Raw genomic sequence first — 12370 nt, 5'->3', positions numbered from 1 at the left:
AGCATAAGCACTTTTGTATCATCTAGCCTAGCCGTTCTTTGGATATTGCCGATAAGCGGAATTCGCCGGAAGAGGCGACCCACTTGGGAGACGACCCCAACGGCGCTGCCAGCGGCCTGACGCCGCGGCCAGCGCCTTTATGGCATCTCAGCGTATATTTAAGGGACCACGCTCGACAGAGCGGGCAGTCTTAGTTTAGACGTAGAACTAACTAAATCAACTACAACTAAATAAAATCTTATAACGTTGTAAATCGTGTGTTGTGTTGTGCCTCAGTATAAAAACCCGAGTTTCTCCAGTCCGATCCTTGTTCCTAACGAAGGAAATGGTAAGAATTCCCTCATAAGGGAAATGGAAACACCTAACTTATAAATATCTATGAATGTGCAAACATATATATATATAATTTAACATTTCCCCCATAATACTCGTCAAGGTCCCTGCTCGGGCGCCATCTGTAAGGAAGCTTTGGCTGGGGTACAATTCTCAGTCCCAGAGTCCAGTCTACAGAACATTTATTTGATCTGGAGACCTTGACGAGTATTACGATTGGGGACTGAGACCACCTAAAGGGGAGGAAAGGGAAGGGAAAGGAGTAGAAGGAGAGTCGAAGCGAAGCCCGCTTGGCCAAGATCCGTTGCCTCTTGGACTGAGAAAAGGAAGCGTGAAAAGGAATGTTAGTGGGTTACTAGACAGGGATGGTGAAGAGGAACTGCAACGACTGATCTCGTCTGCCAAGCGAAGCCCGCTTGCCCGAGATCCGTTGCTTCCTCACTTTGAGTGACTGAGCCTAGAGACCAGCGACTGACTTCGACTGCAGGAGAATAACTCATCCTGCCGAAGTCCGCTGATCCTTTGGCTCCACTCAAATAGTTAAGTGGGCAAGGAAAAGGGAAGGGAAAGGGTATACAAAAATTCAGTGCCGAATAAAGAAATTATGCCGGTTTAGGTTAATTGATCATGTTGTAATGTTTATTAATATTTAATTAATCCTAAACATATTTGGAAATCTGGGTCCCTACCGCACTCAAGTAAAAATAAAGGGGAACTTTGGTCATGGGCTCACCTGCTATTCCTGAAGGATCTCTCTCTGGTACTCGGTCTCTAGTCTTGGTTATACTTTGTTACACTTGTTGATTTGCACTCACTTTTTCACAATGTGACTGATTACTCCCGTGGCTACTGGCGAAGTGAATTTCAACTCATTCTAATTCGCTGTCGAAGCCCACCCTTGCTCTGCCTACTTATGTCCTAACGGTGAAAACATTCGATGCGTCTTGTGCTTTGGCACGCGTCACGATCGCCGTCTCTCTCTCTCACTTTCAATTTTGTCATGGGCTCTTTGGCGTCGGCATGCAGCGCAGCGTCCGGTGTCGGGAGGTTGTTCTCCCCGCAACGCGTCGACGCTGCAGCCGCATCAAGACGGTAGCTAGAAAGAGAGGGAGGCGTCGATCGCAAATATTGGCTATTAGAAAAAAAAAACTACAGTTAATTTTTTTATGTTGAGGTATTCAATGTGCCCTCCATGGGCGTATGAAGAATAATAGTAATAATACAGAGGGGCCCCACATGGGCGTAGTTTAAGCCGCAATGGAAATGTGACTCGCCACAAACTCGACGTTTAACTTCAACTAAAGTCGGGTACTTAGAATAAATATCTATACAAGATAAAAATTGTTGATTGTCGATTAAATAGAAATTTCGTTATCTTCTTGAGCACTATGTACTGTAGCTCTAGAACTACTTTTTTCTTCACCTAAAAGATTTTCATATATTTTTATTCTGGAAAGTGCGTCTGCCACATAATTCTCTTTTCCTGGTAAATATTTTATTTTGTAATCGAATTCGTTCAATTTTATTTTCCATCTCTGTAATTTCATGTTATGTTCTCTGATATTGTCCAACCAGACAAGGGGTTTTTGATCACTTAGGATTTCAAAATGTCTACCGAAGAGGTATGGCCTGAAATATTTGGTTGCCCATACGATAGATAGTAGTTCCTTTTCTATGGTTGAATAATTAAGTTTATGTTCGTTTAGTGTTCTACTAGTATATGCAATAGGTCTATGTTCCTGTGAGATGAACGCACCTAAAGCTATATTGTTAGTGTTCGTGGGGGGGCGGAAGGATCCAAATGAAATACAAGGAGTTGGCGGGTGCCAATTTCTTCAGTTTGTGGTGAGCGAGTGGTGAATTAAAACGCACGAAAAACTTCGGTTAAATAAACGTAGGTTTTATTATTTATATAATATTCACAGGTAACCCGGCACACACGGAAATGGTTCGGGTTGAAAGTGATTAACAAATCGTAAAAAATGCAAGAGAACGGGTGTTCGGGTGAAAGGCTCGATTCTTAGTGATGGCGGTGCCCATTGGAAAAAATCAAGTCACTGCTCCTGGTGTGACCGTAGACGCCGAGGATCAAAAAACCCTCCTCACTCCTCACCGCTCACTGCTCTTCGCCGCTCACTGCTGTTCACCCGGTGGCGTGAACATACCGCCCCCCTTGCAACATGTTGCAATTGCCACCCTGGACATATAAAGGATGGGGGACGGCAACGTCCTGGAGCGACTAGATCCCACAGGAGCCGGAGACGACCCATCCGAACACGGTGCTCTGGGCTGCGGGAGTACCGCTATGACCGGGCACACAGCCTGGTTGGATGACGTCAGGATAGAGGTCTGCCCCGAGCACCACGGATACCGACGCCGGCCGATAGAAATAGGGGTCGGCCAGGATCAGGGTGGCGAACTTCTCCCGGACCGGCGCCGCCACTTCCCGGATGGGAGTGCGGATGAGCAAGTCCTCTTCGACCCGGAATATAACGTTCCGTCGGAACGTCTTGTCGGACCTCGACTCGAGGACGGCCGTACAGGCTTGGTCGACCCCGACCTTGGTCACAGCTAACCCCAGGGACCGGGCAAAGGAGAGATTGATGCGGCTCTCAGCCGCACACGCATCGAGAAGGACGCGGGTCTCGAAGGATTTCGAGCCATTGCCCAACCGGAGGACTGCGGTTGGCAGGACAGTCGTCGTCCTGGCGTGGAGCAGGGAGGATAACGAAATCTCGGGTGCGCCTTCTGGGGAAGCGGAGCGGTCGGACGATGATCGGGAACGGGGTTGTAGCGGGGGTGCAGCACGCCCGGAGGGGGGTGATCGGCTGCGACGCCGGGCGGAGGCACGTCGTCTCGGCGGTTGGTCGGCCATGTGGAGCAGGGTATGGTGCCTTTGCCCGCATCGTCGGCAACCATGGCGAGTCCGACACGCGTCGGATGAATGCTCGTGTGCCAAGCAATTGGGACAATATTTATTGATGAGCACCGCCCGAAGCCGCTTTTCCCCTCGGAGGTTTAGGAAGCGCTGACACTGCCGGAGTGCATGAACCCCCCGACAGACCCGGCATCGGTACACGTTCGTGCCCTGTGGAGCTCGTTTGCTGCGGTGGTGCGGCAGACGCGTGGGGGCCATGTCGCTATGAAAGGGCGAGCTGAATGAACTGTAACGAAAGAAATTACGTATGGGGGAGTGGATTAGTCTATGCACGGGAACGAGAAACATGCACGGAGACGAGGACATTCGGAGGAAACATAGAGGGATTAGGAGTCACGATAAGGTTCTAGACTCAGGACTCCTGCTGTCTTGCAACAGAATGAGCTTCGCTACGGGTCTTCGGATAGACCCACGCGCGGTGGTGACATCAGCCACTCGGACGAGGCCGTCAGCCCCGGGCAGAGTGCGCTCAATTCGCCCTAAGCGCCACTCGTTGGAGGGGAGATGATCTTCGGACACGATCACGAGGTCGCCGGTCTGGATGCTGCGAGTCGGTGATTTCCACTTGTTCCGTTTGTGAAGCTCCTTGAGGTACTCACTCTTCCAGCGGCGGCAGAAAGCCTGCTGGATTGCCTTTAGTCGCTGCCATCGGTTGATCAGCGACATAGGCTCGACCAGAATTTCCGGTTCCGCAATGGCTAAGAGTGGTCCTCCAATCAGGAAATGTCCCGGGCTTAGGGCCAGTAGATCCTCTGGGTCCTCACTCATGGGAGAGATTGGCCTGGAGTTTAGGCACGCTTCGATCCTACACAGGAGAGTGGAAAGTTCCTCGAAGGTGTATTTGACAGTGGACGAGGACTTGTAAAACAGGGTCTTAAAACTTTTGACCCCTGCTTCCCACAGTCCTCCCATATGGGGCGCGCTTGGCGGAATGAACTGCCAGGATAGGATGTGCTGGGGGAATGCCTTCATTATTTCAAGCTTGGTGGCGTTCAGGAAATCTTTTTCGAGCGCCTTTGAGGCCCCTACGAAGGTTTTGCCGTTGTCGGAGTAAATGCGCTGTGGGCATTGTCTCCGTGCGACAAACCGAGAGAAGGCTGCCAGAAATCTTTCAGTGGTGAGGTCGGAGGTAGCCTCGAGATGGATTGCCTTCGTGCTGAAACACACAAAGACGCAGACATAACCCTTAGTTATGAGACACGCACGCCCGGTGTAATTTTTGATCTCGAACGGCCCTGCGAAATCAATGCCCGTGTGGGTGAAGGGCCTGGAATACGTGATGCGTTCTCGAGGGAGATCACCCATCATCTGGGTCTGTAGTCGTCGACGATGAACGATGCAGACCTTGCACCCCTTGATGTGGGACTTTACCATGTTCTTTATCCGTGGGATCCAGAATTTGGTGCGCAAATACCGCACCATCAGTTGATTGCCGCCATGCAACGTGATGCGGTGGGCGAATGCGACAAGCAGGCGAGTGAAATGAGTACTATATGGGAGGAGAATAGGGTGACGTTCATCATATCGGAGGGACTCAGCGGCCCGGAGTCGTCCGCAGGAGCGGAGTAACCCATGCTGGTCGAGAAATGGGTTCAGATTGAGTAGAGTGCTGGATGATGGCAGGGGTCGCCCTTCGCCCAGGGCCCGTATCTCCGCGAGGTATTCCCGCCGCTGAGAGGTCCGAATCAAGGCGCGCTCGGCGGAAAGAAGTTCGTCATTGGTGAGGCGAACCGTGGAAGGCGTCGAAATCCTCTTGGTGGCGAAGCGTAGGATGTACGCGATGACTCGTAGAGCCCTACCATAATTCGAGAAACGTTCGCTGACGTCCTCGAGTAGGGTGGTCGCGGTGGTGTGGCACTGGACCCGTTGCTCCAGCTGGGTGTCTGGGAGTTCGTTATGGGGAGTTGGCCAATACTCGGGGGCTCTCTGGAGCCAGTCCGGCCCATGACACCAGAGGCTGCTGGCCGATAGCTCGGCCGCGGAGACTCCACGGCTCGCCAGATCAGCGGGGTTGTCCTCGGAGCGCACATGTGACCAGCTTTGGCCACTAGTGCTTTCGGAGATCCTGGATACGCGATTGGCCACGAAGGTGGACCAACTGCACGGGGGTTTATTGAGCCAAGCCAACACGATGGTAGAGTCGGTCCAAAACTGGGAGGTTGCAGGTCGGATTGGAAGTTCAGGAACGATCGACGCCCAGAGATCGGCTAGCAGAACCGCTCCGCACAACTCTAGCCGAGGCAACGAGACTGTTTTGACTGGAGCTACACGGGTCTTAGCCGTTAATAAATGGACGTCTACTTGATTGCCGTACCGAACCCGCACATATAGGGCCGCTCCATACGCTTTCTGTGACGCGTCACAGAAGCCATGAAGCTCCCACGAGAGCTTATCGCTGGTGTTTAGCCAACGGGGAATGCGGAGTCGACTGAGGCCTGGGTAATCCTGCAGGAATTCATGCCATTGCTGCAGCAGGAGAGGCGGCAGAACATCATCCCAGCCCAGTTCGGTAAGCCAGATTTGCTGCATGAATATCTTCGCTCGGATGACAAATGGGGCTAGCCACCCAGCGGGGTCGAAGAGCTTAGCGATATGGGACAGAACCTGCCTCTTGGAGATCGACTCCTTCAAGGGGGGGGTCCGCTGCGGTGAAGAAGAAGACGTCCTCAGCAGCTTGCCATCGAATACCCAAGGTTTTTGCGGTGCTCGCGTCTTCCAGCTCGAGAAAGTCCTCTCGCAGCAGGTGCTCTCTCGGAATGGCTTGAAGTACTTCCTTCTTATTGGAAGTCCACTTCCGAAGCGGGAATCCCGCAGATTGGAGGACCGCTTGAAGCTCTCGTATGGCGAGACGAGCGTCGGCTTCAGTGTGAGCGCCGGCAAGGACATCATCAACATACATGTAGTTCCGAAGGATTTCGCTCGCCTGAGGATACATCGTTTGCACGTCTTGTGCCAGTTGTAAAAGGACTCGGATCGCCAAGAATGGCGCGCAGTTAACCCCAAACGTGACAGTTTGTAACTCGTAATCCTGAATATTGCCGCAGCGGTCTCGGTAGAGGATCCGCTGAAAGGGGGTATGCCTGGGATCGACTCGGATTTGTCGATACATCTGCGTTATGTCGGCATTGAAAACGAATTGAAAGAACCGCCATTTCAGTACCTGAAGCGTGAGGTCGGCCTGAAGAGTAGGACCGGTGTGCAAGACATCGTTGAGGCTGACGCCTTGTGTGGAGGGGCTCGACGCGTTAAATACCACGCGTACCTTAGTGGTGGTGCTATCGGGCTTAAACACCGCATGATGGGGGAGATAGAAGTTTTTCCCATCTTGAGGCGGCGTCACCCGAATCATATGACCCAATTCCTCGTACTCTTGAATAATGGCATCGTACTGCGTTTTTAGAACCGGATCCTTGAGAAGGCGTGCTTCATTCCGCAGGAATTGAGCCAGCGCGATCGGTCTTGAGTGGCCCAAGTCAACGCTATTCGGACCTTTGAACGGTAGGGACACAACATATCGGCCGTCCTTTCCCCTTTGGGTGGTCTCCTGGAAGTTCCGCTCGCAGAATGCGTCATCCTCCTTTTCCGGCTTTGCGGGAAGGTCTTCCACCTCCCAAAACTTGGTGAGGAGTACATCAAGCTTTGCTTCGGGACTAACTCGCGTCTGTGCCGCGAAAACGGATCTAGACACCGGAGGGTCAGGAGTGATAGCCCCACACAGAACCCATCCAAAGATGGTTTCTAGCCCGACAAAATCACCAATATCCTTTTTGATCCGTTCTCCGAGGATGTGGGGAAACAGGTCTACACCGATGATCATGTCAATAGGCGCGGGCTTGTTGTAGTACGGGTCAGCCAGGGGGCGATCGAGGCACTGCGTCGGAACCGTATTAAGGAATGGAGCTGTTGGAATGGCCCCTGACAATTTGGATACGACCAGGGCGGAGACCTCAATCTTGTTCAATCTGTCACACGGGGGAGACAGCATTAGCAGACACACCTTGTCGGCGCAGCCTCCATCACTCTGGCCCATGCCAGTAACCGCGGCGTCTACTGGGTAGAAGGGGGGCTGGACCATGCTGAAGACACGTTCGGAGAGAAAAGTTGAATCGGCTCCCGAGTCGATCAACGCCCGAATATGATGATCCACACCACGATGGTGCAGAGTGACAATCGCAGTGCCTAAAAGGCCTCTGCCTGGGGTAGATGCAAAATAACTTTGAGCATTTGTGAGCTGGTCGCTCGCGGACGGGCGCTCTGTGGCGCTGGATGGTGGGACTTGCGCAGCGGATGGCGAGGGCACGGACACATCACTAGGATGCAACAGCGTATGATGACGTTCCTTGCAGGTATGGCAATTATGCGCACTGGAGCAGCCCTTCACTTGATGACCGCGGGCAAAACAGTTCAGACAAAGTCCCTGCTGTCTAATGGTTTCCAGCCGCCTCTGAACAGGCATATCAAGGAAACTAGGGCAGAGCCGTATTGGGTGATTTTCCCGATGGCACAGCTTGCAAGACGCCGATTTGAGCTGAGCTTTCGCTGGAAACGCTTGGACTTTCATCGTTGCAGAGGATTTGCGGGGACCAATGGGGATGGCTTGGACACTTGGGGCCGACTTATGTTCTTCGGTGGCATCCAGGACACGATACCGATCGGTAAGAAATTGGTTCAAATCGGACCACGTTGAGACGACAGTCTTATTGGGCACTGATTGCTCCCACAGGAGGATTGTGGCCTTCGGCAATTTACTAGTGCAGATGGCGATAAGTAGGACATCCCAATTCTCAGTACTAACACCCGAACGCTCAAGTGCGGTAAGACACCCTTGAAACGCGGTCTGCAGCTCTCGCAAGGATTTGCCCGACTCTTGTGCCACCGCGGGAATCTGAAGGAGTTGTCTGGCTTGAGTCATGACCAGCAGACGGCTGTTTTCGTACCGTGCGGTGAGGTTCTCCCACGCGGCCTGGAAACCCTCATTCGTCAGGGGGGACTTAGCCACGATGGTTCTCGCTTCCCCTCGCGTCTTGGCGTTCAAGTGATAGAGCTTCTCCACTTGTGACAAATACGGATTGGCGATATAAATGGCGGCGAACAAATCGCGGAATGTGGGCCATGCTAGGCTGTCGCCATCAAATGTCTCTACCTCACACGGAGGAACTCTATGCCCCGGTGGCCCCGACGGAGCGGTTGGCTGACGCCTAAGAGTCGTCATCTGTGCCGAGAGCTGTTCGATGCGTTCTCCGAACAACGTCCCGCATCGCACATATGCCGCGTAAGCGGATTCGTGCTTCGCCTTGATGTGGCTTATGTTTGCCAAGCTTTCCTCGTCGGCTTGGATTGTCAAGGCCTTGTGACAACGGGAGTATTCCATCTCGACAGTTGACCAAAGGGATTTGAGCTGCTCTAAGTGCATTTTAATGGAAAACAAGGGCACTTCAGAAGTTAGAGCTTCACTCTCGCGAGCTTCAAACAGAGTCAATGCGTCGCACGCTATAACGAAATCGGAAAGGGACATTCTGGAGTGTTCTCTACGCTGTTGTGATACGGATCGGGTGACGGGAGCGTCAGAACAGTGCGTCACAACAACGTGCGGAATCTGGGTCTGAGTTGAAAGCTTGGAACGACCTTTGTGTTCCCTCGAGTCTTTAACCGAGAATCTGCGACCCTCAGGTAAGCTGGACGAAGACGGACGGGACCTTGGGGATTCGCTGCGGCTGCGAACTGACGAGAACTTGCGCGAAATATCCGTACGCTTCACGGTCACCGGAGTTGTCGGAGGCCGAACCTTCTCCGGAGTTGCAGAGGGAGACGAAAGACTGTTGGACTTCGGCGCAGTCTTGGACGGCTCCGTGGACATACTCAGGGGACGACCTTACCGACGAACACCGCGTTTGTGCGCGTCCCTTTTTTTTTTTGTTTTGGAAGTGAGAAGTGGACTGTATGGGGACGCAAGAACTTCCTCACTGTGCACCGCAGGATTGCGGGAGAATTTTCTCGCGTGTGGCTCGGAAACGAAGCCCCTTTAATGGGGATAGATGCGGAATAATATACGAACGCACGAATGCGGATTGAAAATTACCGATGGGAGTACGTATAAAACAAAACACGGATGAAATATATAAATAAAGATGTATAGGATAAAAGGAAAATACGTTTTTATATAAATCTGGATCTGGATATATATGTGTGCGCAGAATAATGGCCGGAAAAAATTGTATATATAATTTATAAATATGGACGGAGATATAAATATGGGCCCGATAGTGCTGGAAAAAATATATATATATGTATTTATTTAGAAATATGGGCGGATATATATATGAGCGCAAAAGGCTGGCCGGAAAAAATATATATATAGTTTTTAAATATGAACGGATATATAAATATGGGCCCGATAGTGCTGGAAAAAATTTATATGTGTTTATTTATAAATATGGGCGGATATATATATGAGCGCAAAATACTGGCCGGAAAAAATATATATATAGTTTTTTAAATATGAACGGATATATAAATATGGGCCCGATAGTGCTGGAAAAAATTTATATGTGTTTATTTATAAATATGGGCGGATATATATATGAGCGCAAAATACTGGCCGAAAAATTATATATATAATTTATAAATATGGACGGATATATAAATATGGGCCCGATAGTTCTGGAAAATATATATGTTTTCATTTATAAATATGGGCGGATATATAAATATGGACCCGATAGTACTGGAAAAAATATATATATATTTATTTATAAATATGGGCGGATGTATATGAGCGCAAAAAGTTGGCCGGAAAAATTATATAAATGATTTATAAATATGGACGGATATATAAATGTGGGCACGAAAGTGCTGGAAAAAATATATATGTATTATTTTATAAATATGGGCGGATATATAATTAGGCGAAAACGGAGAATCGAAAATAATGTGATTTGAATTTGGCGCGATTGAGCCGCCTATCGATATCACGACTCGACTCACGTGTCACCACTACTCCGAAAACAGCTGTCGGCCGCTGTTTATATATTTGGTTTTTGATTTTGTTGTTTAATTATGTTAATAATTTTTTTTTTGTGGTTGTGCGGAAAAACCAAGAACAAAAGAACGCTTTTACGCACCGCGAGTGTTGTGCGCAAACCAAACAACCGATCAATGCATATGGACAGATGCTTTGATCTATGTATGTACGTACATGCATTAGTACACAGGTGAGTATATAGATGTATGCACACGCGTTGTTCACAACAACAAAAAAAAAAACGTAAGTAATTGTAATTTAATTGGATGTGGAATTGTGTTAAATCAATGCGCGACACCGAAATGTATTATATGTTGTGGATATGTACATATGTATGTGCAATGTATGACTATGTAAGCATATATGTATGTACGTATGTAAGCAAGTGCACCGGTATCCAAAGACGCGCGTGAGGAAATTAATTTCGCACCGAATTCGAACGCGCAAGAAATCGCGATGCATACGTTAAGTGCTATTTTAAAAAGAATATTTTTTTTTTTTTTGCCTTTTGTGTCGTGGTAAATGTGCGAAGGGATTATATATATATGGATAGGTACATATGCGCGTACATCAACAGGTGACGATGTATGTATGTATGTATGTATGTATGTACGTAGATGCGCGCGTGCGGAAATAAGTTTGGCATTAAAAATAATTATTCCAACACATAAGAAAACGCGGTGAACACTTGATTATTATTCTTCCCTATTTTTTATAACACTTTAATAATTTTTTTTTTGTTTTTTAAACTTTTACGCGGATTTGGCAAACAGCTGTGGAAATTACATACATGTACATGTGAATGCATATGAAAAAAAAAGAGGTGGATTTGGACAAGTGCGAGGAAAAAAAAAACATAAATAAAAAATGGATAATCGTGGAATGTAAAACGAGAACGTTGGACAATCACGCTAAGGATTAGGAACTACCATGTAACCTTGGAACAGGTCAGGTATGTACATACATACAATATGTAAAAGTGTGTAGGTCGCTATGGAGAAGCGGGAAAACCTCACACTTTTAGTAGTATGGAAATGAAATGAATAATGAAATTTTGTACTTATCAGGAATTCCGCCGATGCAAGCTGGAGGAGCGGAAGGATATCCGGCTCGAAGGACCAATGTTCGTGGGGGGCGGAAGGATCCAAATGAAATACAAGGAGTTGGCGGGTGCCAATTTCTTCAGTTTGTGGTGAGCGAGTGGTGAATTAAAACGCACGAAAAACTTCGGTTAAATAAACGTAGGTTTTATTATTTATATAATATTCACAGGTAACCCGGCACACACGGAAATGGTTCGGGTTGAAAGTGATTAACAAATCGTAAAAAATGCAAGAGAACGGGTGTTCGGGTGAAAGGCTCGATTCTTAGTGATGGCGGTGCCCATTGGAAAAAATCAAGTCACTGCTCCTGGTGTGACCGTAGACGCCGAGGATCAAAAAACCCTCCTCACTCCTCACCGCTCACTGCTCTTCGCCGCTCACTGCTGTTCACCCGGTGGCGTGAACAGTTAGAAAAAATGTTTTTTTAAAATCGGGATATGCAAGTTCGTTCATATGGAGGCATTTTAATTTTTCAAAGGATGAAATATAATGTGGGTCGTTTATGTTAATCTTAGCTCCTTTCTTTAATCCAAGGGTTAAAGGCTTTGCAATGTGTGCAAAATTTGGAATGAATTTACGGAAGAATCCGCATAAGCCTAAGAATGATTTTATTTCTTTCGCGGTTTTTGGGGTTCAAAATTTTAGAATAGCTTTGCCTTTGTCTGGGTTTGGTTTGATTCCTTCAGTGGTTATGACGTGACCTAAATTTCATTAATTTGTTTATTGACTTCTTCGTCGAATATTTGTGGGTATTTGTATGGGTGTTTGTATATAGGGTCTTCGTGCTTAGTTCTGAGGTTGTTTTATTGTACTGGTAAAGGTCAAATTTTCACCTCTCATATACTGGATATCGCTAAATTCATGCAAAATTTTCTTTAACTTTTCTATTTCTTCTGAACTTAAATAATCAAGTCTAAATTCGTTTCTTTCCTCGATACCGTTAATTATTTTTTTAATATGCGAATGCTTCATATT

The 12370-nt window shown here is 48.2% G+C and overlaps 1 protein-coding gene across 1 annotated transcript; it reads right to left on the bottom strand.

Moving 5' to 3' along the window:
* Window positions 1-543: 543 nt before the first annotated feature.
* On the bottom strand, window positions 544-11671 carry LOC137575009 (uncharacterized). Its single transcript, XM_068287421.1, has 3 exons — window positions 11353-11671; window positions 2584-3497; window positions 544-566 (listed from the first exon to the last, which is right to left on the bottom strand). The coding sequence occupies exons 2-3, from the start codon at window positions 3467-3469 to the stop codon at window positions 544-546; spliced, it is 909 nt and encodes a 302-aa protein (XP_068143522.1). The 5' UTR covers window positions 3470-3497; window positions 11353-11671.
* Window positions 11672-12370: the final 699 nt, after the last annotated feature.

Source organism: Drosophila tropicalis, unplaced genomic scaffold (assembly GCF_018151085.1).
Source record: "Drosophila tropicalis isolate 14030-0801.00 unplaced genomic scaffold, ASM1815108v1 contig_527, whole genome shotgun sequence".
Lineage (NCBI taxonomy): Eukaryota > Metazoa > Arthropoda > Insecta > Diptera > Drosophilidae > Drosophila > Drosophila tropicalis.
Note: the sequence above shows the minus strand (reverse complement) of the source record. Positions and strands in the feature narration are given on the sequence as shown.